Source organism: Micropterus salmoides, unplaced genomic scaffold (assembly GCF_014851395.1).
Source record: "Micropterus salmoides isolate LMB-PRFRI ecotype aquatic unplaced genomic scaffold, ASM1485139v1 Ms_hic_scaffold_17, whole genome shotgun sequence".
NCBI lineage: Eukaryota > Metazoa > Chordata > Actinopteri > Centrarchiformes > Centrarchidae > Micropterus > Micropterus salmoides.
Genome location: NW_024040817.1, coordinates 21,756,576 through 21,784,484, shown reverse-complemented (window position 1 = coordinate 21,784,484; position 27,909 = coordinate 21,756,576). Strand labels below are relative to the sequence as shown.

The 27,909-nt window shown below is 40.3% G+C and overlaps 1 protein-coding gene across 2 annotated transcripts; it reads right to left on the bottom strand.

The window, feature by feature from the left end:
• Positions 1-673: 673 nt before the first annotated feature.
• On the bottom strand, positions 674-27,909 carry ago2 (argonaute RISC catalytic component 2). 2 transcript variants are annotated; one of them, XM_038724660.1, is made up of 20 exons: positions 27,666-27,909; positions 26,347-26,394; positions 24,786-24,981; positions 24,566-24,686; positions 24,242-24,423; positions 22,333-22,469; positions 22,116-22,250; positions 19,516-19,603; positions 18,177-18,324; positions 17,949-18,068; positions 16,417-16,539; positions 16,114-16,247; positions 14,575-14,759; positions 12,610-12,769; positions 12,395-12,485; positions 11,490-11,684; positions 11,219-11,353; positions 10,695-10,796; positions 10,325-10,524; positions 674-10,187 (listed from the first exon to the last, which is right to left on the bottom strand). In XM_038724660.1, the coding sequence occupies exons 1-20, from the start codon at positions 27,682-27,684 to the stop codon at positions 10,079-10,081; spliced, it is 2,628 nt and encodes an 875-aa protein (XP_038580588.1). In that variant the 5' UTR covers positions 27,685-27,909; the 3' UTR covers positions 674-10,078. The 2 variants fall into 2 exon arrangements, with proteins under 2 accessions (XP_038580588.1, XP_038580589.1); XM_038724661.1 differs by having other exon boundaries at positions 24,786-24,966.

Here is a 27,909-nt window from a genome sequence, read left to right as displayed (position 1 = left end):
TTTCATTTGTATATGTGCTAATATGCCTGACAGATTACTGACACTGCAGTATTTCATTTTGTAAGGGCAAAATGTCCAATAATGATTTACATTTATATTGGACTGATTGAAACTGACATTGTTTTGTGATAGTCGACTAGGCTAACCTATAAATGATAAAAATAAATAAATTAAAAAAACTGTCATTCCAGTGTTAATTATTTCATACTAGTACGCCCAGCTGACCTGGAAAATCACAAACCACTTTCCTTAATTACCATTTTCCAAGTAAATGTACATTACACGGCGTCATCATACATCTGTTTTACTTGCAGTGGAAAGTAAGCCACTATAAGTGACACAGCACATAGGCCTGTTCACAGAGAACGTTTTGACATATCACAGTAGGAAAAGCACAGGCGTAAATAGAAAAATAAATAATGGATTAATACCATTCAGCTGCTTCAGTTTCGCAGTCCGGGTACGTGAACGCTGCCTTACTGTCACGGCTTTCTAGGACACTTGAATATAACGCCACCATTGTTAATGCTTTTGGTAACACCTGTGCTTTTACTACATCTGATAAGTGAAAACGTCTGGTGTAAAAAGACATTGTGCAAACTGTTTCAGTCTGAGCATAAAACGTCACATTGTGAAAATTCTTGGAACAGAACAGAAAAGTTACAACAGGAAATCTTTTTTAAACATTTTTATTAATTAACGCAACTTACAGTCAAGCCAAAGAGTGAACTATATTAAGTGATACATATTCACATTATGTCCTAACAGGGTTTACAGCATATCTTGTGTTCTGTAAGCATACTTGTTAACAAAAATAAGGAAATGTAAAATAGAAATCAAAGCTTACAACTTTACAACAACAACAACAACAAGGAGCTTAGCAGTGGATGTGAACAAATTAAATGAGCAACATAAAGACCCTCACCAGAACAGGAATGACAGCAAATTCAGTTTTGGCATGTCGTGGTTTAAATAAGGGAGACGAAAGAGAGAGAGAAAAAAAAACAACTCAAAACTGAGCTCAAAATGACACAAATGATGGGAGGTTTGAATTCACACAGCTGTGCAGGGCTGCCTTTGCCAAGAGACTTTGGTCACTTTGCTTCTCCATCATGGCTTACAATGAAAAAATAAAATAAAAAGCACAATGTATAAAATGAAAATGGCCAATGAGGGAAAGAAACATCAAGAACAACGGAGTGTCCTGGAATCAGTTCTATGTATGAATGAATAGGGGACTATATTTTATATTTCTCAAGAATCTACAGATGATTGTCTGTTTTCCTTCAATGAGCAAGAAAATCAAAAAAAGGTTTTGCAGGTGACTACAACTCCAGGACAGCCCCTACATTCATAGGAGGTAGATAACATGGCAACGACACAAATTCTTCACAAATAAAAAATAAAATAAAAACTGTGTCTGAACAGGAATCGAGCTCTCCGTCAAGTCTGTGAAATTGTAGTGCATAATTTGTTCAACTTTTAAGGCCAAATAGGAACCTCACGTGTAGATCTAAGGCTATTTTAAGACAAAGGTGCCGGGGGAGGGGGGTGTTTGGGACAGGGACACAGAAAGCAGATACAGCCCTTTCACGACAATACCTGAGTCAACAGTCGTGTTATAACACAGAGTCTCGCAGGATGCTTGGTGCACGTCAACTCCTCGTCAGCTAAACCCGATATTTTTGGCTACACAGACAGAGAATATGTGAAAAAAGAAAAAAAAAAAAAAAAGAGACAGAGCACAGAAATGACGTGGCTACAACTGAGAAATATTCTGATGAGATTTCCGTATAAATTGCATAAATGACACATCATCGTTTGGCCACAAGATGTAACATACTCCTTTTGTTACAACAGAACTCGATCGGATTTACTGGTTGTGGCATGTGCACAGCCTGTAGTGACATTCAAACCTCCCAAAAGGGGAAAATTAAAAAATGTATTGGACAATATGAAGTACACTACAGAAAAAAAATAAGTCAATGCAGCATATATCAGGCTTATGAGGTACTTCATGAATATATATAGATATATCAACCTTTTTAGAAAAGCTCTTCAAAGTCATATTATTCCTTATAATTCCTATTGATAGCATAAAATACCTCGTCAGTTATTTTACTTTCTGCCCAACCTCAGGTGGGCAATTTTTTTGAGACTGCTTTGAAAGTGCAAAACACAAATACTGATCGTTCTATGCAGCATCTACACGCAAGGTTGCATGATAATTAAAAATTGATTTTTTTTTGTCAAACCTTTATGTTGAAAAGGACTCACAAACCCAATGTTGGGGCCGATGGAGAAGAGAGAGCGATCCGACAAAAGGCACACAAAACGACTACAAACACACTGGATGTTTTCAGTTTAGATTAAATTACAATAAACTGTAGTTAATTTCCACACATATGTACCTTTTTTGTTGAAGTTTACAATGATCTGAGACATTGTAAAGTATGTTCAAATGTGTATATTCCCTTTGTAAATTGTCGCATGCAAAACTATATCTTACACCCTTAACAAAAATGGCGTGGAGTCCGGCTAATCGTAAGAGAAGCGTTTATGAACCAAAAAGAAGACAGGGACATGCGTCCTGATTTTATTGCAGTACTGGGTTAACACGGAAGAGAAATGTAAGCATTTGATCACGTGGAGTGGCTCTATCCAGTATGAAACCTTAATATTTCAACATTCGGGTGAAACAAAAACACAAAAGGCTGGTTCTAAACGTTGAGACATAGTATTGTCCTGCTGACAAAAAGTCCAAAATGTTTATTGAGTGTTGTCTCAACCTGCGTCGAGAGGACAGACTGGTGTAGAGACAAACAAATTACCAACAGTCCACAGCCCACACGCCAACGTTATTGCTGAATATACATCTTTCTGACAAACCTTCACCGCCCTCTACAAAACATTCCTCAATATCGCCGACATTTTACTAGAATATGAACACACTGTCAGAGTGAATAGCAATTACTGTATGATGGCACGTTGGTCGATATATGATCCGGTCATGATTACAGTTTATTTCACCACATGAATGAGTCCTAGATTGTGCTGGGTTGCTTTTTTCACTGTCTTTAGAAAAAAAATGAAGGACTCACATGAAACAATGAGACTCCCAATTCCAAATATTTGGTCCCCTACAATGTAACCAACTACAGCAACCAACCAGTCATACACGATTACTTGGTTTTCCATTTATTAAGGTTAAAGAAAAGAACAGTGCTCTCACACGATATTGGCTTGTCTTGGTTTGGTCACAACAATTTTTGATTTTTGTTACCACTGTTATAAATTAGTGCTAATATTAGCTAGCACCTGACACTGCTCTGAGGTAGTTTTTTTCTAAGTTGGTAAAAAAAAAGCCAAGTCATTCTGAGGACTAGAAATGCTTAGAAAATACAAAAATACCCACATGAGTCTCTGCTGGATGGCATTGGTTTGGTGAAGCTTGATTCAGTTCTCCACAGTTATGGTCAAATGAACTACTACAGCCCCATGCTTAATCCCAACTGTTCACCGGTCGCAGCTGCGTCGTGTTCTGGCTCAGTTGCGGTTGCCAGAGACTATTGGTTCCCATTCCCACCAGATTTCTCTGCTCTGGTATTCGGTCTATTTTTGCCAGAGCAGCTTGTGTCTCTGAATTACCAAAAATTGTCACAAAAGAAAACACAAGGATAAGACGGCATGCTGTGTGCCCTAATTAAAATGAGCTACAGCTACAAAGTATTTACCACATTGACCCTAAATGAGCAGCAAATGTCTATAGCCTTGCTATCATTATGTCACCATCTTAGTTTAGTGTGTTAGCATGCTAACATTTGATAATTAACACTTCATACAACACTAAGTACAGCTGAGGTGGATAGAAATGTCATTAGTTTTGCTTAAGTATTGGACAAATAAAAAATTTAACTCGATAATGGTACATGACGAAAAGTCACCAGAATCATCAGGACTCATTGTCCGGGAACCAAGAATGATTGTATAAAAAAACTTTGTGCCAATCCATTTAGTCGATGTTGAGACATTTTACTAAATAAGTGAAAGCCTACTGCCTGCTGGTGGCACTAGAGGAAAGATCAGGGGATCACCATCAAATAGTTGCTGAGATATTTAAGTCGAGACCAACCTAACCAACATTGATATCCGTACAGCCGCTTTAGCGTTGCTAAAAATGTCCGCAACTCTTAACAACAACGTAAACGTGGCTGCTGAAGAACAGTTTGAAGACGCTTCAAGAACTAAAACGCCAGGGGACACTGAAACCAAGACTAGGCGTGACAACTAAAATGCGGCGTAGCTGCTTGCGGTGGACATGAGGCGTAATGGTTCTTTCCTCGGGTCTCCCAATGCCCCATTTGAATTTTTACTCAATAACTCAGCCATAACAATAATATAGGCAAACTTTAACTGCAAGACCTTGTGGTTACCACACCAGTGTCACATGGCTACAGGTAATTGGGTGGACATTGGCATGATAAAGACTGACTGGCAAGGACAATGTGATGCTTTAGAAAAGTTGTATCTAGGAATTGGAACAGGAAAATTATGTTAGCTGGATCTGAGTGCCGTGTGAAATCATACTTTTTAAATCTGGAAAAAGGGCTGCGTAGAAATACAATCACCAAAAGTTAGAAACACAAGCAACGTTCAAACAAAACCTTAGCTTCTTTGCTTTCAAGTGGCACTGCGCTAATGAGTTAGTGAGCTGAAATCTGTTGGGCAAAGCCAAAAATCTAACGGCAAACAAGATCACACACCAAAGCAACCATCATATATACACAAATAGCTCTTATGTTACAGCACCTCACAAGCATGACGCCAGAACAGAAAAGATGACAAGCCTTTGCACCAGTGTGACACATTTATCTCCTAAAACTACAGTAGCCAACATCCAGAGAAAGACATCTCAGCTGTAGACTTGTATATCTCCTGTAAATCAGTGAAAATATTAACGATATCAGCGGTGATGTGAGCGATATCGAAAATTGATGATATCAAAGAAGAAAACATAATACTTTCTGCAATTATCAAAGTCTTTAAATAGGAGAAATCAGAAAAGAAAAAGAAAAGGCTGTACACAAGAAGCAAACATGCGTATAGATGTACTGGATGGAAAGCCTATACAACATTACAAACCACGCAGGCGCCAAGTACATTCATTGTTATTATTTGGATCTAGGAAAATAGGTTCTACTCTACAAGAGGTTTCTTTATAACAACAATAGTTTCTCTACAAGAGACGGATGAGAGGCAGAGAGGAGAGAGGCTGCTATACAGAGGGTAATGGTTTAGAAATTGATAGAGGTTGAAATTCGGCTTTACTTTACTCCAAGACCATTTAAAAGCAAAAAAGTAAACAGGCCGATCATTAACATTGGAGGAATTTTATCTCAGCTTCTTTCAACATGAAATTCAAAACATTAGCCTACTTACAAAAAGGAAAAACGCAATCAAGAAAATAAGATTAACTGATCGATTAAATTAGCTTATGATATGCCATTTCGTTTACAAACCTGCCATTTCTAGAATGTGCTTTGTCCTAGTTTTGGCCACTCCATAAACAGCCAAACAGAGGTGACGTATCTGAGAAAAGGTCTCCTGTAATGTCATTAGGGTTACCACTGCAGGTGTTATGAATGCCTAACTAAGCACCTGGGGCACCACTAGACTTGTAAATCTGAGCCACATTCATCCAGGCTGGTGTATTCATGTGTTTGTTCCATACACAGTCTTGATTTAGCTCATTATGATCAAGACGATTTATGTAAAAAGGAAAAGCCTCTTCAGAATCTTCATATGTATAAGCCTATGGTGGTGAGTGACGCATAAAAATGCCTTACTTTAAGCACTGTTTTCTATGCATGTTGCAGTCTTAAAAAAAGGGCACAGTAATCATGTCAAACCTTCCTGCGCACGTCATCCTCACACAGCACTTGGCATCCAAATCTTACTGTCCACAGCTAATCAGCTCTTTTCAACACGCTGTCAGTTTGTTTTGCATCAAGCATCTCTCTCACACATCACTGTACAAAGGAAACTCACCCACGCAAGTGGGCAAGTTTCAATCTTTCGTTAATATTTAAAGGCGTATTTCTGAAGGACGACACGCTGAATGCTGGTTGGCTAGGTGGCGTTTCTTTCTGACTGGCAAGTGCACACACTGAGGTTTTCTCTGGCCTGTTAACTGTTTATTTTGAAAAGTCACCAATGCCAACTGCTCCTTTCTAAATAAAGAAGAGGCTGCCAGTCTACCACCTGAAGCTGAAACAGCTACAAAAGTCGAGCCTTATTTAGTGCAAAGACATTGTCAAAATGTTTGAGTTTTATCCCCAGGAAAAGCGATGCCATTCTGATCTGCTATTTTAAGGTGCTGGTAAAGGTAATGTAAAACTCAAGTACAAAGCTATCTCCTAAAAAGACAGCATGACGTTCTGAATTTCAGCACAATATCATTTTAGGACACCCGTTCACTTTCCCTCTTTCTACATAATGTGAGACTGTCCGAGGACATTCACATTTCCATGCAGCCTCAACAGCTGGCCTCCACCTGACATCAGTCTCCACAAAACCCAACCTAAGACTAATGTGTTCTCATCCAGTCACTTATACTTAAATTGAAGATTTCAATGAATGATCGCAAAATGACATGGTTGTGTAGTGCAACTTAACTGATCAAAGGCCTTGCTGAATTTCAGATTGCTTTTCATGTGGACTTCAATATGTGCTTGATTTATTTTTTGTTGAAGGGCCTATGTGTAGGATTTAGTGGCATCTAGTGGCAAAAATGCAGATTGCAACCAACTGAATACCCCTCGCCTAACCCTCCTCTTTAAAGAATGTAGGAGAACCTACAGCGGCAGTGACACTCATGAAAGGCCATCTGTAGAGCCTGTGTTTGGTTTGTCCAATCTGGGCTACTGCAAGAAACATGGCTGTGCAAATGGAAGAGGAGGTGATTATACACTACTAACTTATTTATTGTCTTTCTTGCCAAAAGATCCCTCTAAATCTTACACACTGGTCCTTTAAAGTCACTTGTAAGCTAAAAACAATACAGTCTGACTAACCGCACCAACCAGCGTGTCTTTACAATTCCTCCAAATCAACAATATGCACTTATACCTGATGTGGGCTTTGAGTTTGGTGTTATACTGCTCAGGTGGAAAATCAATCTGTCAGTTCACTGGTGCATATAATAAAAGGAAAAAATAAGGGAAAGCTGTGTGTGTGTGTGTGTGTGAGAGTGAGTGAGTGAGTGAGTGAGTGAGTGAGTGAGTGAGAGAGAGAGAGAGAGAGAGAGAGAGAGAGAATACAAAACACACAGAATTTGGTCGTACAGCTCAACGCTCAAAACCACTATAAGGAAAAAAGAACATTCTCTCTTACCAGTTTGAGTGAAACTATGAAGAAAAAAAAATTACATAAACTGAGAAAGCGCATTCGCCAAGCGTTTTAAAAACCTCAATTGTCAATGCAAGACTCAAACAATGCCAATTAGATAGATAGCAGGGGTAATTATACAGAAATGGCCAGCAGTGTGATGTTACCATAACACTTAAACAGGTAACAAGAGGTAGAACACACGGCCATTTCCATACAATTACACCAGTGTCTCGCAATATGGCCTAGCCTCCCGCTTTGACTGAGGAACACACATCTGTAGAACGTTCTGCTATCAAAAGTGCATCCAAATTTACATGTTGTGAGACCAGCACCGATAAGAACAATGACATCATAACAGTAAATATCAAGTACATGATTTTCAGAATGCCCCACAAACACAGTCAGTCGGATTTCTAGTTGCTTTACAGGTAATGAGTAAAAAGGGTAACACAGAGAATTCGTCAAAGGGAGAGAGAGAAGATCCTCCAGATGATGAGGCATCTTTTTATAATATACAAGTAAGAAGCCTTGTTGACCAGTCCAGTGAGGATTTAAGGTGGTTTACAGTGAAAACTTCTAGCACCTATAATCAAGACGTCCATTTGTGCTTCCACGTTTTTTGAATATTAAATCATGTAAAAGTTGGTAATCTTGTTTGGCTAAGAAAGAATGTGTTATAAAGGATACACCCAATTTTTTTAGGCTATAAAATCTACAATGTTACAAATGACCACATAAATACTTCATCCCGTTAGAAAGGCATGAAGAGGCTTATAAGCACTAATAAACGCTACTAAATGCAACATGCTAAAAAAAAAAAAAAAAAACCTGATTATCTACTTCTACAAATGATCCAAATTCATGTGAGATACCCCACTGCTAAATCTCTTGGTTAAAAATTATGCATAGTTAGAAAATATATACTCCTCCAATCAAGACTATAAGAACATTCGCCAGCTTAACTTACAAGTAGTAAAACTTAGGTGGGATGTTAGGAAATGTCTATAATTATTAGTAAGACTGTAACAGTCTTAGAAGGCAAGAAAATATTTGCATTTTAAAATCTGTATACAAATAGTGTTAATTTAGACTACATGTGGGCCAGTCATTTAAAAAAAATCTCTATAATATTTTCAGCAGCCTCCACTGAAAGCTTATTCAAAATATACCTTATTACCAACATTACTATATAGTATAAAGACTCACAAAAAGTCATTTGCATAAAACCCAAGCTTTTGTGCTGCGACTGCTCCCAGTTCCTGGAGCAAACACGATTTGTTGTTTTGTCTTTTGTTTTTCTTAGGGAATTTCGATCAGTTAAACTCTAAAAATGTTGCAGCTTTCACTCCACTGTACCGAATGCCTGGATATCTAGGCGCCACACAAATAACCCACTCTGACAAAGACACTGCAGAAAACACTATCCTGCTGCTATATACATTAAAACATAGAAGTCGGGTTAATGTGTATAAAGGAAGAAATAAACAATTATCACAAATGCCTAAATGTCTAAAACATGAGTCAGCTACATGCATATTCATTACAAAAATGATTGAAATTAAATTAGACTAAAAAAACAAAAGGGAAAAACAAAAACAAATATAGTTCCCCTCTATGTTGATTTCTACATGATGTGTCTTTTATCAACACGGCTCAGAGTACATTAGAAAGGTGTCCTTATTGGGAACCAGTCCCAATACACTACTTCTTGGCATGGGAATTAGGTTAGTCGTGCAACTCTTTCAGTTCATACTAACAAGAGAGGCAGAGAAGGATAAAATTGCTGTTCATTCAAGACGAACGCTAAAAGCACTCTAGAACAAACTAAGAGTTGGTTTAAAGGTTGATAACAAATCTGATGCAAAGAATTCTTTTAGTAAGTTCACCAGATTTGACATAAAATGGTCATTAGTCATCAAGGACAAATACTGAAATCCCAGCAGATGTGGGGCTAATAATTCATAGTTTTACACAGAAGTGACAACAGAAAGGTCGTCTCAAATGGCACTTATCACATGGTGCCCTATGTGGGGAAAAAAAAAAAAAAAAAAAAAGTAATAATCACACACAACCCTCAATATATTAAGTACTTTTGTCCTGATTGAAGTACCCATTCTGATCAGTGCACTTTGCTTTGATTGGCTGATAAATAATGTTTGTCAGAGGAGCATATCTTTAGTCATATAAACAGTGAACAAGCCCCCTCATCTTTTGATGAATTTGATCCTTCTCCCTTCAAGCACCAAGACCCTAACCATCAATAGACACGGAGAGAAGGAGGTTAAACAGCTTCTTCTAAATTATAAATCACCCCGATGTATAATGATACTGCCCGCTAGTTTAGAAATGGTCGATTTCATCTATCAGTGTACAAACGTTTCTTTTCCTTTCATACTTTGCAACGTATTTCCCTGCAACTAATACAAACACACACTAATGCACAACATGTAAATAAAACCTCTTCCAGCTCAAACTCCAAAAAAGAGGGATTCTTTTGCATCTTACAGTCTAATAGCTGGCTTGGTAGGGGGCTGAAGTACAATTGTAGACATACGGGTAACTGACAGGTCTGTTAGGTAGGGAGATCATGATGTGAAACCACTGTGATGCTATCTACAGCTGACAGTGAGATAGCGAGGGGAAGTGTGTTTCATCAGTCTCACCCAACCCAACCCGGGGTTCTGTGCTCTCAGGCAAAGTACATGGTGCGAAGCGTGTCCTGGTGGATCTGAACGGCCTTGGCCAAGGCCTGTTGGTCACGCCCGTTGCTCTGACCTGATGTATGACTGCCCTCAGCACTGTAACGGTGTGGAAAAAGTGTAAAAAACTGTTGAGGGATTTCAAGAACATTTCATAAGTTCGATTTACACGAATACATTTACAATAAACTGTTCAAAAAAAGTGGCAAACGCAGAAAATGGCTGTGAGTCCTTACCTGTCATGCTCTTTGTCCACCAAGTGATAGCGAGCCCGGAAAGCCACCAAATGAGCGTAGTAAGCTGGTGCTGGGATGGAAACGGACCGGGTGCACCGCACATAGGTGTGGCATAGCTGGTAGGTGAGGACCTGCAGTTCATCTGAAGAGAAGTGGTTGTCGTCCCAGAGCACATGGTAATGAGACGGCCTGCTGGTACCCTGTAAGGGGTGGTAATGGATGACAGGTGTTGCTTTTGTGTCCACGAGGGGAAATAACAGTCTGCTGTTGGAGCTTGTTTTTCACGCACAGTCAAAATCCATTAAACCTGCCCATTACTTTTAATTCCTTATTTCTAGTTCACTACAGTTGATCCTAATTCAGTTCTTACCTGAATGCCAGCGTGACTGCAAAGGTAAAAGTCAAATTCTGATGGGTGAGTGATTTTGGTGTCCACTGTGGTGCCTGCAGGAATGTTGCCACTCTTCCCAACCTGCGAAAATACATACAAAAATGCTTCAGTGAATTAGCATGCTTTTGTCACATTTGGACAACATCCTTTATTTTGTGGGAAACAAAGGCACAACATAAAATCTTATCCTATGCTCAACTTTTGTTTTTATTGAAAAGTCAGTTTCGAGATGTGGGCATGCTGTTACCAAGTAGGGATTTAAATGCTAGTGTACTTAACTACTCGTCACCTGATCAGAGACGTTGCTTGAGAGAGTAAACAAACACCTGCAGCAGCTGGCTTGCTGCCATCAGTGCATGACTGTAGTTTTGGTGCATGACAAACATTTCAAACTTTTTCAACAGCTGTTTCACTTTTAGAACTTTTCTGTTCTCTCTCATTTTTGAGTTAAGGTGGTTACAAACTGCCAAAATTGCCACTCCTACCAATGACACATTACTGACCCTTTCGTTTCTGTCCATACAGAACAGTCTTGTGTGGTGCCTCTTCTGCACGACCACAAAGGTGATACCAGGCTGGTAGTCCTTCTCTAGTTTTATGCAGGCCTCACGGATCGCCAGCAGCTCATGCTGAAGGACCTGCATGTAAAGGTCAAAAGATATGGAAGATTAACTGGTGAAAAGTTTCATAGATGATGAGTGCCTAAACAATAATGTGTGTGTGTGTTGCATGTAAATAATTCTTCTGCATCATAACTGATATATGTAGTATCACCTGGTTGAACTGTCCCTCAGAGATGCCATCGCGGTAGTAAATGATTCTGGTAGGCTTGAAGCGTGTGGACTTGTAGAACTGGATGAGCAGCTCCCTCACCATGGTGGCCAGGTCCTGGATGATGTCCTGACGGTGCTGCTGCACCCGGACTGTAGCGCAGTATCTGCTGGGATGGGCATCCATACTACCAACAACCTGAAAAAAGGAAGTAAAGGAAGTCTTAATAAGTTATGTGTCTTAATTTATTCACATGCACCCTTCTAATAGACAGTTTCCAGCCATGTGTGCTCTCAAGACCAATGTTTCGAGATTAGAACGGTCTCATAAGTTTTGACAAACAAATGTCAAGATATGTAACTTGTAAAACACAATGCCCAAATAAATGTAGATTTATACCTGTAAAACTGTATCTATAATTTTTAACTCATATATCGTCATTTGTATGTCAACTTATCATTTATCAATGGAAATATATCTCCACCTATTCGCGTGGATCCTTTTAAAACTGTTCTTCACCACCATCTACTGGAAAGCCGTCTTCTCCACATATATAAGTTTATAAGTTCATCTCAAAGTAGAATTATTCATTAATGCTGTATTAACTGATTTTGGGCTACTAGAGGTAGAAGTTAAAACAAGCTGACAGACACACAGCTACTATCATCTCACCGACTTGTCAAATTGTTCTGGCTAATGTGTTTGCCGATTTTCACATCCAGCACACAGAGGCTCCATTACATTTTTCCAATGTCTGCGAGCACCTTTTGCTAGGTAGGTAGCATGGAATAAAACCAAAACGATGAGATGAAAGATGGTTTAGAGATGCAGAGATGATTGGTGATTGTGGCACCCCATTTAATTATTTTGTGAAGGGTAAACTTTCATTGTGTTGCGATGTTACTAACAGCAGCTATGGAAGGCTTTTTCCCATCTCCTGCAGGCGGATGGGTCACATCTGCACCAAGGAAGATCACTGGCTGCTGGAACACCAACGGCCTGGAATAAAAACGTGTAGTGTAGATACAGGTGAAAATCAGCACAAACATTTTGAATATCAGTTGATAGGTGTCAGATTTCCAAGCTATACACATTGATTAATTTCATTAGTATCTTCACTAACCTGCCCTGTGGGAGGAGGATGTTATTGACACCGCCCAGCTTGACGTTGATCTTGAGACAGAGGTTGGAGAGGGTCTGAGGTGTTGTCTTTTGAACATTCTTCACCTGCACACACTGTGTGGCCATGCCAAGTACCGTGTCCCCGACACGTTTCACCTCAGCTACAAAACACATCAGGACAATAAGATGATATCAGTTAATTAAACATAATGTTGATGTTTTTTAGTTTTGACTCCCTGTTCTGGTGCACCACATCAAGTGCACACAGGTACACTGACCAACCGCCATGTGGTACTGGAGGCAACAAAAAGTGTAATATAAATGCATTTTCTATACAGGGTTAAATACTTTGTTTTGGTTGTTGTGTACAAAGGGGATGGGATCACTGATGTTTAAATGAGTTGGGAAGTGAAGGGGAGAGTGGGTAGGAAGAATCATAGAGAGAATGTATTCCCGGTAATTCCTTTCGGGTTATTTACTAAAGCAGAAATATAAACAGTAAAACTTGCTCAGCAGACACTGAAGCAGCAGGCATGTTCAGATATACCAGCACAACTGCCAGAGTTTCCAATGGAACACTCTCAATCACACAAATACTCACTGATTTGGACAAGTGTTTGTTTAAAGCAACGCCTTGCCATGGCAACAAGATAATTTAGTTTAAACAACTAGGGTTTATGATGTCAATTAGCAGGACGCTTCTGTTTTAACAACTAAAACTGACCCAAATTGCATGCTGTCATGGTATTATTATTTAGTCAAATGCTATTTATGTTTGCCTTTAAGAAAGACACACTGATTTCATTCCAAAAAATAGATAAATATAAATCACGTCCCCCATGAAAGACGCAAGAACAACAGAACGTATGAGTGGTGTGTGATATTGACAAAAAATCTAGATATTTTCTGCAACGTGAAGAGACGCTACGCGTGAGACCGAATGGACCCGGGTCTAAATTTAGTTCTAGGGTTTTTATTTTACCCCCCAAAAAGTCCCTGCCTTTCTGACTACTAGCTTGGAGAATGTCGGCTGTTTTTCTACAACTGCTCCTCTCTTTTCACACCGTTGTTTGCAAATCAATAAATCACAGTCAGATGGCACACAAGTCCTCTGACACTCAGACACAGATGTGAGTTCTGCAATTCTTTTGTCAGCTGGAAAACTTTGAATAACTGTCGCGATTTTATTTTTGTGTTGCTTTCTCTGTGCTGGAGTTATTTTAACAACTTGATGGCTTTATCCAGCTTGTTATTAAATATCTAACAATCTTTATCGCGCGTCTCTTCATTATACTCCCACACAAAAAAGCTGTTTTTAATGGCAAGCATAGTCTGTAGTTTTTCATAATCTTCAAATCAAATTCATAGATTTTGCTCATGGATAGTGGTTAATAAATGATGCCTGTGCATTGCTTTGTACAGCGTATAGGCCTACAGCCTAGGTCAGGTGGTTAATTTGCCTAATCTTCGCAGGTCTTTAGACCACTGTGGAAACACACACAAACAATGAGCATAACAAAAATTTTTAGTTCCTTGAAAAGAGATCCGGGGACTTAAAAGTCCTCGGTACTTTTGGTGGACATACGGCCATCATAGACAGCTGACTCCCAAAGCTTTTCATATTCTTGGTATTCCATGAGGTGGTTAGTTTGTGGTCTTTAACGGCAACCGATTTTTGACATAGTTTGCAGATTAACGTCTTTTGAGCAACAAACAAAGACTGATTCACTTCTAGCGATTCAATCTTACAACGCAGATTGCGAGGCTGGTGCTGTCAGTGTTTTATCTCCTGGCGCTGTTTCTTCACTCATTTTTAACTTCAGACACAAATTTTTTGGCAGCTATTGCTTGTTTAACTGTAGCTCATGTATCCTGTATGCATGAAACATTAAGGTGTTTTTAACTGCAAAGTGAGTGACGTACACGTACATGCGAGTCGCACACCCCTAATGAGTGGATTACTCACCGTAGACGGGCGTCTTCCCCGGTAGGATGACAACCACCAGCTGGAGGCCCTGGTAGGTGTACTTGAGGTGCCTGAACATGGGCTCCACGCTGTCCGCTCCCTGGGCGTACTTACAGAAGCAAGGTTGACCCTGGATGGGCATCCCTGCATCTCTAGAGATCTTCCTCAGCTGATCTGTGAATGCTCTGAGACAGGTGAGAACCGTCTTTATCCACAGCTCAGTGAGGTTTAGCGGTTGCAAGAGAAAGCAATAGCAAGTGCAGGGATCAACACAAGCAATGCACGTTGGCCCAGGCCCAATAAAAATGTAACGACAGTGGCTCTATCTACATCATAAGTCCGCTGCCTCTCTGCCTACGTCCTACGATGTCTCCAAAGGCAATATTGTAACTGTTGGTTGTCTCAGCTGATTTATGCAGTTTGCTGATGAATAGATAACATTACTTGTTGCTGAAATAACCACTAACTGCGGCTAACTAGCTGCCGACTAATTACCTCAGTTAGCCGTGCAACTAGTGGTCATAGCCGACTCTGCCTGCACTGGGAGCTCAGAGCACCAGGGGAGTGTTAGTGTTTACACCTCAACTCAAGCACCGGAGGTTTTCAGGCCAGGGGCGGGGGGACCCAGCAGGGAATGATGATGGGGAGTAGAACCGGATCCGGGAGAGTGGGCAACAAAACCGCGCTCAGCAGCCTCCCAGTGAACGCAGCCTGAACAGGACCGAACACAGCCTCAAAGACCAATGGAGAATATAGCACTGAGGTGATTTACAGAGTTTCTTGATGGACAAAGCTTTACTTTTTGCTAAACCGTTAACTTCTGCTAATTGTATTGGTCTGTATCTGTAGTTAGTTAGCTCGGTTAGCCGTGCAGCTAACAATACTATTAGCTGACTCAGGCAAGGATTATACTTTACGCGTCCGCGAGGGTCCGCGTGATGAATAAATCGTCATCAGAGGGGGTACGCGTGGGGACCAGGGCAACAACCAATCTACTGCGCATGTGTGGAACGTGTTCGCCAAGCTGACCGCTGAAAGTAGTATAAACAGAAATAGTCCGCGTCCGCGGGGTCTGCAGCTGTCCGTGTCCACGTCCGTTCCCGAGTATATTCGAGGCTTTAGCCTTGTCAAACTGGCCTCTGTCGGTCTCGGAGGCTGTGTTCGGTCATGGTCTGCCCGCTGTGTTCACTCTCTGGGGAATGTTACGTTGGACACTGAAGTGGCAGGCAAACATCAAAGCAAAATAAAGAAGTTGTGCAGTAGTGAACTGCTTAAAACTTGTGTAAATACTAATATTGCTTGAGCTACGTTGTGTATCGTGCCTTGAGTGTTAAATACTATGAAAAATTATGAAGAACATTATGTATATATAACATTATGTTTACACTGAACCACAATGTATCTAAAAAAGAAAATCCTGAAACCCAGATACAATGGTACCTATTAGTATGTACATACTCAACATGCACGCCCCCCCAACATGCACGTGAAACAGCTGTTGAGACATACATTTGCAATATGCTGGAGCACTTCACTTACTTGAGCAGGAGTTCAGTGCACTGCCTCTGTGGTGCAAAGCAGGCGATTGCCCACACTTTGATCTCAATGCCAGTGTGGAACTGCTTGTTCCTCATGTCCCATACTCCCTGGATTGGTGTGGCTATTGCTTTATTCTGCAAATTGTGATGACAGCATCTTTTATTAGTGGTAGTCACTGGTCACAAGATTAAGCTATTCCGAAAAAAAACTTCATACCAAGAACAACTGCGTTGCAGCTACATGCATGAAACGTACATTAACTCAAGGCCACCATCAACACATCCAAACCGGTGATCAACATACCCTGCCTCCATACAGAATGGAAGGTGCTTGTAAGACGCGGCCGTTTACTTCCGTCATCTCATCCCTAACCATCACTCCAAATTCACGAACGTAAGGGTCGATGTTGAAGTTGGCACTTCTCATCTGGGAAAAACAAAACAATACAAAACAAAAAACACAGCAGTTGAATTAAATGTGAATATCTCAAACTGTCACTGCAAACTTGCCTGCAAAGAATTTTTAAAAATCCCAAATGTAGTCATGATATATAAGGCAAATGTAACAAAACTGTACATATTTGTACACTACATTGTTGTAGTTTTTGTTTTGCCTTTCTTTGATAGTGACGGCTACAAAAATAAGACAGGAAAGGCAGGAGAGGGAGAAGGGATGACATGCAGCAAATACCCGGCTGCTGCATCAAGGTCTCAAGCCTTAATGGAATGTTTACAGTTTCTCACTAAAAACATAATCTCAATTTAAAAACATCAATAAATATCACTAATACTTATTTCTACCTACTGTTACTTTATAAACAGAATTCTCAATTGGTGTTAATCTGCATCCAGTATATACTCACTGGCCAATTTATTAGGTACACCGCACTAGTACTGGCCCTTTTTGACTTCAGAACTGCCTTATTTCTTCAAGGCGTAATTTCAACAAGGTGTTGGAAACATTCCTCAGAGACTTTGGTCCATATTGACATGATGGCATCACACACTTGCAGCAGATTCGTCGGCTTCACATCCGTGACACACCACGTTCAAAGTCACTTTAATCCCCTTTCTTCCCCATTCTGATGCTCTGTTTGAACTTCAGCAAGTGGTCTTGACCACATGTACGTACCTAAATGCATTGAGCTGCTGCCATGTGATTGGCTGATTAGCTATTTGTGCTAACAAGTAATTGAACAGGTGTACCTAATAAACTGGCCGGTGAGTGTATATCGTGTGTATATTACCACTTATAATTGTAGCTATGGTAGGTGCGTATGGAACCAGCCAATTATGACCAACGTCATGTACCCTCGACAAAAGCCAATCAGCAAACACCACTGAGCCTGTGCTTGGTGCCCAACTTAAAATTTGGCAGCAAGGGCAGGAACCTCTTCTTATCTCACCTGAACAGTCAATTAAAGCCTATTTTTTAAAATAGGTCAAGAAACAGGCCATGCTGCTTCCTTTTTCTTGAACCCTGACACGACTGTCAACAAGACTACGCACAACTGGCATGTGCGCATGTTTCAAAGTTCTCCGTTGTGGTGAGTTATGTGTCAGGAGCCGGCATCAATGTTGCAGGGATTTGTTGTTCTTTGGGGGTAGTGTTTCCAGCATTGGCCTGACTAGGCCAGTGAGCTTGAGTTCACCATCTTGATACGGTATTACTGATGAATCTTGGCATGTAGCGGATGGCGCAATGTAAACTCTTTTCCTATTTACTTGCATTATTTCAGAAATAGTGACAAACTGGTTTAAGGTTTGAGATTAACGGTCTTCAGGCACTGGTCATCTGAGTTGCATTCAGTAAATATTTATCTTACAATGACTTACCAATTTACTAATCTCGTCCTGACGGTCTGGTGCCGATCGGGCAGTGGCACGGATCATAGTGGAGGTCTGATTGTCTGTCAGCTTTTTGATGCAACGCTGTCCTGCCACTATGTTACACACCTGGAGTGGACACGCATGACACAAAACAGGTAAAAAAAAAGGAAAATACTGATGGTGATAGTTAACTTTTTAAAAGGCAAATAAGTAAAAGAGGTTGGTGGGATTCACCTCTAGAGGTAGGTAGGTGTGCTTCTGCTCCTGTCCCACCTGTAGACACGGGAGGTGGGGGTATCTCAGGATGAGCTTGTACTTGTCTTTGAAGTACTGTGCTACTGTGCATTCAATAGTCTGGCCGTTCTCCTGCTGTAGGGGGAACCTGAGGGAAGCACACACCAGAAAAATACAGCTGATCTGTGTCACAGGGGGCAGTATAAATGTGTGTTTTGCTATTGTTGTGCATGGGGTTGGGTGGATAGAAAGAAAATATGAAAAATGTTCACCTGTAAACATGGCATTGTGTTTATTGTTTCCTAACACTTTCAACCAATGAAACTTTATTAAAAAAAAAATCACGTTTTACACCAGTCTGTCCTAATTTTTTAGCATCAGCAAGTCATCTTCACCAAAATGCCATGTTTTGTTAAGTTATAAAAAGTCTATATACAGGGTACCACCAGGATTCACCAATTTAAATTTAATACTTTTTAAGACCTTTTTAATACCAACAAGGATGAAATTTAAGACCAACTTTAAAATTTCAATATTAAAAAATCTTCATTTTTTAATACATAATAGCTTTTTCAGGTGTGTTACTCTGGTCACATAAAATAAATACAATTTGTCGCACTAAGAACTATGGTGTGAAACCAAAAATACAAAATAAATAGTGCAGTATGAGTTGTTACAATTAGTTACACCTTGGCTAGATACGGTAATGTAATATAATATGCCAATTGCTTCTGTGATCATTCATCCTGTTCTGTTTTTGCATCTAAAGGCTGATTGAAATATAGTGCTGCTGACCAGCTACTGTTAGCTTGTCAGTAGCACGTCAGAGACATTTCGTTTTCTTTCCCAACAACTGACTGATTCATGCCAGAGCTGGGTGCCAGAGCTTTTGCACCGCGAACACTCCACAGTCCAGAGCATAAAGCTTAACACTGACGTAAACAGTAAAGTTACCTGTACTGCTGGATAACATTCCAAGTCACACTAAACGGAGTAAATTGTAAAAAAAAAAAAATCAAACAGAAAAATTATTTATTCATGATGTTTCGGCATTTATTTAATCCTACGAAAGGACAAGAACAAATTTAATGAAATTTAATACATTTAAGCCCTTGTTTTTAGAAAATGAAATTTAATTATTTTTTATACTTTTAAGAACCCGTGAGTACCCTGTATTTATGCCTTCATATTCCAGTGTGCAATATGTTACATGCATTCATTATATGCATATATTTCATGTAACATTTACTGTTGCTGGACTGCAGATTGTATACTTCAACAACAGTACAGTTAACAATAATATAACATGAACAAAGATGACACAGAAGAGCTTTCTTACGTTTGGTGGCTGGCTGGTCTTCTGGTCACATTGCACACTCTGTACTTCCTCTTCATCTGCCCACAGTGAGTGATCTCCACCTTCAGGCCTGTGTGGAGGTTACACGATAACAAAGTTTTAAAAAACACCCCAAAACTGATATAATATCATTGCAGATTTTGAATGGCCATGTAATGAAAAAACATGGTTCATAATTCTTTACATGACAAAAGGGACAAACGAATGTTTAAATTGTTCAAGTATACTAAACTGAACACTGAATGAGGTTAGGTCGATAGGCATTATGGCTTATAAATAACATCTCGATATCTTTAGGCTATTCCACGATATATGATGTATATCTTGATATATACCAAAATAACAAACTCTCAAATAGTGGCTGAGGCGCTCATTTCTCTCACCTGAAGAGGTCACAGGATACCAGGCCTTTATTTTGAAGTAGGTTAAGAAACAGGACTTTATTTCTAACATCTTCTGTTTAATAGTATATTTTATAATGTTTTTAGTATGAAGCCTCCTTGTTTTTTTCTGATTTGCTCCAGTATTGCCTTGTTGAAGTTACTGCATTATGCGGTTAATACTGGTACAGCCTGCTTCAGTAGCAATCGTTTTGTGATATAATTTGCTGGGGATATTAGTTTGTTTCACATCTGCCCTCCAGAAACTGAACCACCTCCATATGATCGATCCATTATTATCGTTTTCTGGAAGTGAACTCAAGACATTGATGGTTAAAACGTTTGGGGAGTCTGTGGCTGTGTGGGAGAAAGAGCGTGAGTCTCTTGCAGCTAAACACTGCAGCTAAGTACTGCCTTTCAATGGAGAAATACACTGCTCAAAAAACATAAAGACACAAACAACACAATGTAACTCCAAGTCAATCACACTCCTGTGATCAAACTGTCCACTTAGGAAGCAACACTGATTGACAATCAATTTCACATGCTGTTGTGCAAATGGAATAGACAACAGGTGGACATTATAGGCAATTAGCAAGACACCCCCAATAAAGGAGCGGTTCTGCAGGTGGTGACCACAGACCACTTCTCAGTTCCTGTGCTTCTTGGCTGATGTTTTGGTCACTTTTGAATGCTGGCGGTGCTTTCACTCTAGTGGTAGCATGAGACGGAGTCTACAACCCACACAAGTGGCTCAGATAGTCCCGAGCTGTGGCAGGAAGGTTTGCTGGGTCTGTCAGCGTAGTGTCCAGAGCATGGAGGCGTTACCAGGAGACAGGCCAGTACATCAGGAGGCCGTAGGAAGGCAACAACCCAGCAGCAGGACCGCTACCTCCACCTTTGTACAAGGAGGAGTAGGAGGAGCACTGCCAGAGCCCTGCAAAATGACCTCCAGCAGGCCACAAATGTGCATGTGTCTGCTCAAACGGTCAGAAACAGACTCCGTGAGGGTGGTATGAGGGCCCGGCGTCCACAGGTGGGGGTTGTGCTTAGAGCCCAACACCGTGCAGGACGTTTGGCATTTGCCAGAGAACACCAAGATTGGCAAATTCGCCGTGCTCTTTACAGATGAAAGCAGGTTCACACTGAGCACATGTGACAGACGTGACAGAGTCTGGAGACGCTGTGGAGAACGTTCTGCTGCCTGCAACATCCTCCAGCATGACCGGTTTGGCGGTGGGTCAGTAATGGTGTGGGGTGGCATTTCTTTGGGGGGCCGCACAGCCCTCCATGTGCTCGCCAGAGGTAGCCTGACTGCCATTAGGTACCGAGATGAGATCCTCAGACCCCTTGTGAGACCATATGCTGGTGCGGTTGGCCCTGGGTTCCTCCTAATTCAAGACAATGCTAGACCTCATGTGGCTGGAGTGTGTCAGCATTTCCTGCAAGAGGAAGGCATTGATGCTATGGACTGGCCCGCCTGTTCCCCAGACCTGAATCCAATTGAGAACCTGGGACATCATGTCTCGCACCATCCACCAACGCCACGTTGCACAACAGACTGTCCAGGAGTTGGTGGATGCTTTAGTCCAGGTCTGGGAGGAGATCCCTCAGGAGACCACCGCCACCTCATCAGGAGCATGCCCAGGCATTGTAGGGAGATCATACAGGCATGTGGAGGCCACACACACTACTCAGCCTCATTGTGACTTGTTTTAAGGACTTTACATCAAAGTTGGATCGGCCTAGTGTGGTTTTCCACTTTGATTTTGAGTGTGACCCCAAATCCAGACCTCCATAGGTTGATAAATTTGATTTCCATTGATAATTTTTGTGTGATTTTGTTGTCAGCAAATTCAACTATGTAAAGAAAGGAGTATTTAATGAGATTATTTCATTCATTCAGATCTAGGATGTTATTTTAGTGTTCCCTTTATTTTTTTGAGCAGTGTATATTACTAAAATGCATAACTTGAATATGACAATATGGTCATCTCTATATCACTCATTAATTGATATTGGAATATATTTGCTATATTCAATATATCACCCAGCCCTCAATCATGTCTAAAATATTAATTGTAAATAGATTTAGAATCTGAATCAAATAAAATTCTCACACTTATTATAAATATATTTCATCAAGAAATAACCCAAAATAAAAACTTGACGAGCTCCGGTTAGCTCCAGAGTTTGACCTACCTTTAATTTCTTTTGTAAATTTCACTCGTTGTGAGTCTGTTAAGGGCTTCTGTTGTTCTTCAATGCTTTTGAAATCCAAGACCTCACACATGAACTCAATTACAGGCTGGGCTTTGTAGAATGCAGTGGCCGAGACTGCAAACATAACAAGCACACAGAGATGAGATTCACAGAAACAACTATACGTCACACACCTTCAAATCAATGTGAAAATTACCATCGATGTTGAGCATCATTTTCCAAAGGGAAGGCCTGACAGACTGATGGAAGCCAAACCAGACCTCTCTGCCACCACCGAGGGGGTTCGAACATCCCTCTGAGGGTGTGAAGAAAGAGCGCCCCACTGGGGTATACCTGTAACAGAGGACAGTCAGCCGGGAAACCTGATGAACACATTCTGAAAAACAGGAGCTGTTCATCAAACTGGTTAAAACACCATTAGTAAAGACACAGAAAGAAAAAGAGATCGGTGATACAGGGTACATAAAGATCAGTATTTCCCCAGAATTACAGTAGTTGTGTTTCCATCAAAGTATTTTTATGGACATTCTGAAGTATCGCATTAGACAAGGTTGATGGAAACGGCAAAATCTGACATTTACTAGCAGCTAAGTACAGCGTGCTAACCTCAACAACCCAGCTGTATTCTAACGTTAACGCTAACGTCTCCAACATGCTTGCTGATAACTTATTTGCAGGTGGGTCTCTGGGACTGACAGTATTGTGTTAAGAACATAGACCAACTTATCAGAGTTAACTTAAATGCATTAGTTTCTCTACAAGTTGATCATCACACCATACTAGGGTTGGGTCATTATGACACATTCTGGCAAATTAAAAAGTACATTAGCAACATATGCCTACTGTACTAAATCCAATTTGTATTGCATTAGTAAAAAGCAATATGACCATGTGATTAACATATTATGTTTGTTTAGGTGAGGGATATTTAATTAAAATGTAAAGAGGTCCAGTTAGACAAACTTTCCCTCAAGCAAAGGTCTCATATAATCATAATGTCCAACTTGCGTTATGATTGTTATATATATCCAAGTAGACTAGTAGCAATATGTCTCTAGTCAACAACTGACAGTCAAATCAAAAAAATAAAGTACAACTCAGTAATATACTTTTCTCCTGACTCACTTATTTCTTAGTCGTCCCTCGTCTTGTCCGTGTGTGGGTATGTAGCTCGCTCACTGAATGCAAAGACTTGATTGGCTGAGTAACATCACGTGAGATGATTTACAATAGCACGCAACTGGTTTGAGAGTTTAAACGCACCATCAAAATGTAATAATTTTCAATAATTCATCAGTTATATGTCAAAGGCAGAATGGCGTCTCTGCCCGAACTCGGACCACAATCTGCCTATCAGTGAGTTTGGCTTTAGAAGAAGAAAAGTTAGGCTGAATTTAACTTAATAGAAGGACCTTTATTGCCAAGTAGTGTTTTACACATACGAAGAATTTGCTATGGTGATACACATAGACAAACATACAGTAACATCAAACAGGTTTGAGGATGTTTTATGATCAGCCCAACCCTACACCAAACAAAGGTAACCCAATCTCTGCCTGAAAGTATGGTAATGAATTAAGTGAAAAACAGGTTGTACACTTTTCTATCATGCTTTGTTTATTCCTTTACCACCCTGATTGCCTTTATTAGGGTGGTAAATGACTTTGGTTTCTTTTTATTTGAATACAAATGGAAATCACTCATTTTGTGCAACCACAATTTCACTTAGGTCAATGGACTTGCATTGCAAATTGTGACTTTGCAGACTGACTCTGCACCTCACACCATGTTGAATGCTTTAAGAATGATCAGCAAAGATGTAAAGTATATGCAATTTGTAATTGACCCTTCGCTAAGCACCGCCCCCCTTAGTTACTGTTGCTAAGTCTGACAAACCGTCGGCGCTGCCACAGTCTATTACTGCACTCCGCAGCCATGAAAGTATCGGACCTCAGTTATAGCAAGTCCTATACTGCGCTGTGATTGGTCAGCAATGTATTCAGGGCGTGGCTTAGTGAAGGGTCCTCCATCTGTCATTTGAAAACAACCAGCATAATGTAGTCATGCATTTATAACAAGATTCATTTTATGCCAGAAACCCCCACCTCATAGAGGGCAAATGTCTCATGACCACATCCAAGGCTTGGACAGTCTCAAAGGGGACACTGGGTAGCCGTCCTGATAGCGCCTCATGCAGAGCTTGCAGGCTGACGCAGGACACCCACTTGATGGATACTTTGAAGCTGCGGTCTTTGCCTTCACCAGGAATGGTTACCTCAAGCTCCACCTGTGTGGCGGTGGGCAAGAAAAGGAAAAGACAGAGGCAATGCTTTGATATTTGAAGACCAAACATTTTTTAAACAAATGTCTATGCAATATCTCCAGAAGTGGAGATTTTATTGTTGCAGGTGGTCCTGAAAAATACATACTTTGTCTCTGCCTATAGGCAAGGGCATGGCAGTGTAGAGATTCTTCCTCCCGTCATACACCGGCTTTCGATCACCAAAGATTTGTGTTTTAAAGTGCTGGACCATGTGCTCTACAATTTCACTGAGAAAAAAAATTAAACAAATAAATGATCACAATGCCTGGTACTTTCCACTAACTCATCTACCACATGCTGCTGATGAAGTCTACACATGTAGGTACCGATTGACCCTCCTGGGGCATTTCTCGGGCTTGATGTCGATGTCATAATGGTAGACCTCCAGTTTAGGGATTTCCATCTCGAAGAAGTTGGCCTGGAGCTTGATTGTCCTGCCCATGGTGCCGAAGTCCGGCCGTGATGGTGGCTTGAACACATATTCTGGCACTGGGGAAGATGGGGGGTCTAAAACAGGGGGGTCAAATGTAGGAAAGGGACATGGTGCATAATTAGACAGACATAAGAAAAAAAATCTTTTTATCCCAATTAGTACTTTTTGTTCACATAAATAAAATTGTTATTTTCACACATATAACTGAAGAGTGTCACTAACAGAAAAAATATAGTGTGTTTCTCAGCTGATCATAATAGAAATTAAGTTGGTTTTACTCCTGAGTCAACAAACAGATTTTTTGACAACATGTGCTATTATGGGATACCATAACCTGTTATATTCGTTAAAAAATCCCAATTTTGAATGACAGAAGTTATTATATCTAAGTGGTAAATTGTGTAACCTTGTAAAGCAAAATTGTTACCATGAGCCTTAAAGGGCATTTTGTTAAGTGGGCGGCGTCAATGGACCAAATGACTCGCCAAGCAATTGGGTCAAACTCATACAACTGTCATCTCATGGCAGCTGTGTGAGTGCTCTGTTCTCGTGAGACCTTGGGAATGGGAACCATTCCTACATCTTGTTGGCCAGAGAAGGCACTTGGAGGGCAGTCTTAATCTATGTTTCCTCATTTAATATAAAGGAAAAGTGACAGTTGTCAAAGTTCTGCTGAAATTAGTTTCTAAATAAATCTGAGGTGACACATAAGCACGCAGTTACAGAATCAAGTCTCCTTTTACATCTGCAGCACCTAGCTTTGTTAGTTGTTCAAGCGATTTGTAAATATTAAGAAGCATTGAGTCAAGTCATCTTCTAACACCCTGCCACTCAGCTGGAGGACTCATTTAATGTAGATATTAATCTGGAATATATGTTCTTAGAATTGACCTTGTGACTTGGCTAGCATGAATGAGCCTAGCAAAACTCAACCTGTCTGCAATTTATAAGCAATTTGAGTATTTACACTCTGTTCTTCTTATGCCCTTAATTTTTTTGAGGTGTTCTCCATTCTTTGTCTTGGAGAAGATTGCACTATCACTGGTAGGCATGCTGAACCAAGAAGCTCCATATACGCAACACTCTCCATTCCCCTCAGTGCCTTATCTTGGTGCTCCAGCTCTGTCCATTCAAACAGAATAACACCCATAATACCTAGTAATATATGGTGGATAGTAGTGACTAACCTTCAATGTGTAAAAGTGCACCGCCATTCAGAGCACCAAATGAGGTGCATTTAGAAGACACTGACTGTCTATCTCCCCTATAGCGTCAAATCCCTATAGCCCATTTCCTGGACAATTTCATTATTCAGTCAGAAGGTTAAGTCGTATGTCAGATGCGTACTGTAAAGCTTGCAGGATGTAAAAAACAAAGCACCATGATGCCTTTTACACTGTACCAATGTCGTGGCCAGTTTAAGGCTTTAAAGCCCAAATATGGGAAAAGCTTACCAGAGCCTGTTGACCCAGAGGAACGGGGTCCCTCAAGCACCTCAGCAGCTACAGAGGACAAAAAGGACATGTTGTGAATGCTCAACAATCCACTTGATCTGATACAAACAGTACTCAAATATAGAGGGGTGAAAAGGTATATCAACCAAGAAAGGAGAAATCTAGCTTACTGCTTAACAAGTTCACCCTTTTTTAGTTAATTAGTTAGTTAATTCTTTATGTAGCAAGTGGCAAGAAGAGGCAAAGCGCAGGGTGCTAATCCTCTTTACTTGTACATTTCCACTGCAAACACTTGCTTCATTTCAGTATGTCTTGCTCCCTTATCACTTCCACAATGCCATCCTACACAATCAAGGACAACTTTTTTTTTTTAAAGAACTCTTATCAATATGCACACATAAGGAGTCAAGCAAGCTGGCAATCTAACTCTGCTGAAGCCACCCACTCTCCTGGAAACTGCCCAATGCTAAAAGCCAATTCATCTTTTAGTACTATAAAGAGAACATAGATGCATTATGTTTGAGAAAATACAGTATAGTGTTGCTATTTTTAAGTTGTTCAGGAAAAAAGAGCCAATGATTGAGAGAAAAACCATATGCGACAAGCAATTGCTACAATATTCTAACAAACTTTGTGTTCTTGCCAAATGAGTCTCAACTGTTACACTGTAACTGTATACATCCTCAGTCAAACTTAATATACATAACTATCGTTACACATTAAAATTCACAATAACAAAGTCCGTGTTAAATTGGCAGAGGAATTTGATGACGTCGGGAAATTTATAACGTGGGCAAAAGCGATGTAACGTAATTAAATGTTCCAAATTTAAGTTGGATACTGTTAGCTAACCATGGCTAAGATTGATGATGAGATTAGATAGCATGGCCGGCCGCTAAATGTTGCTATTACTATGTGCTTTGTTTTGTACTTCGAGGCACTCAAAACGATGATCAGTGCTTATAACTGTGTGACTTTTTGAGAAAAATATACGCCCATCGGAACCACTACGTGAAATAATATTTTGACGCTAACTAACAACAACTTCGGCAACGAGTTACCGCTGAAGCTAACTTGGCTAACAGCAGCTTCTTGTTGTTGCACGCTAGCTAAGCTTGCCTCTCCTACTAATGCCTCCACTTAAGACTGGGACGACATGTTCTTGATCAAAGCATTTGTTGTGTTTTATAATAACTAGCTAAATGAAACAGGAATCGAGACTATGTTCCTGCAATGTAGCAGCAAAATGCTGCAACTAGTGTGTTATTTTTTGCTAGCTGCATCGCTGAGCCGATGCTAACGTTAGCTGCACCACTTACCTCCAGCAGAGGAATACATTTTGTCGACTTTTAAGCGTGTGTCGTGGACGTACAGATACTCCACTTTATTTTGGCCAAATTCCACCTAAACTCATACGTGGTCGAAAAGTATGTATATCTACAAGAGCGACAGAGGAAGCCCAGTTCGGAAATAAAGATATTTAGTTAGCCAAGTGGTAAATATTTGGAGTGTCTCATCCTCGGCACAGCCCCATCCCCCCAACACACAAAACGGGAGACGAGA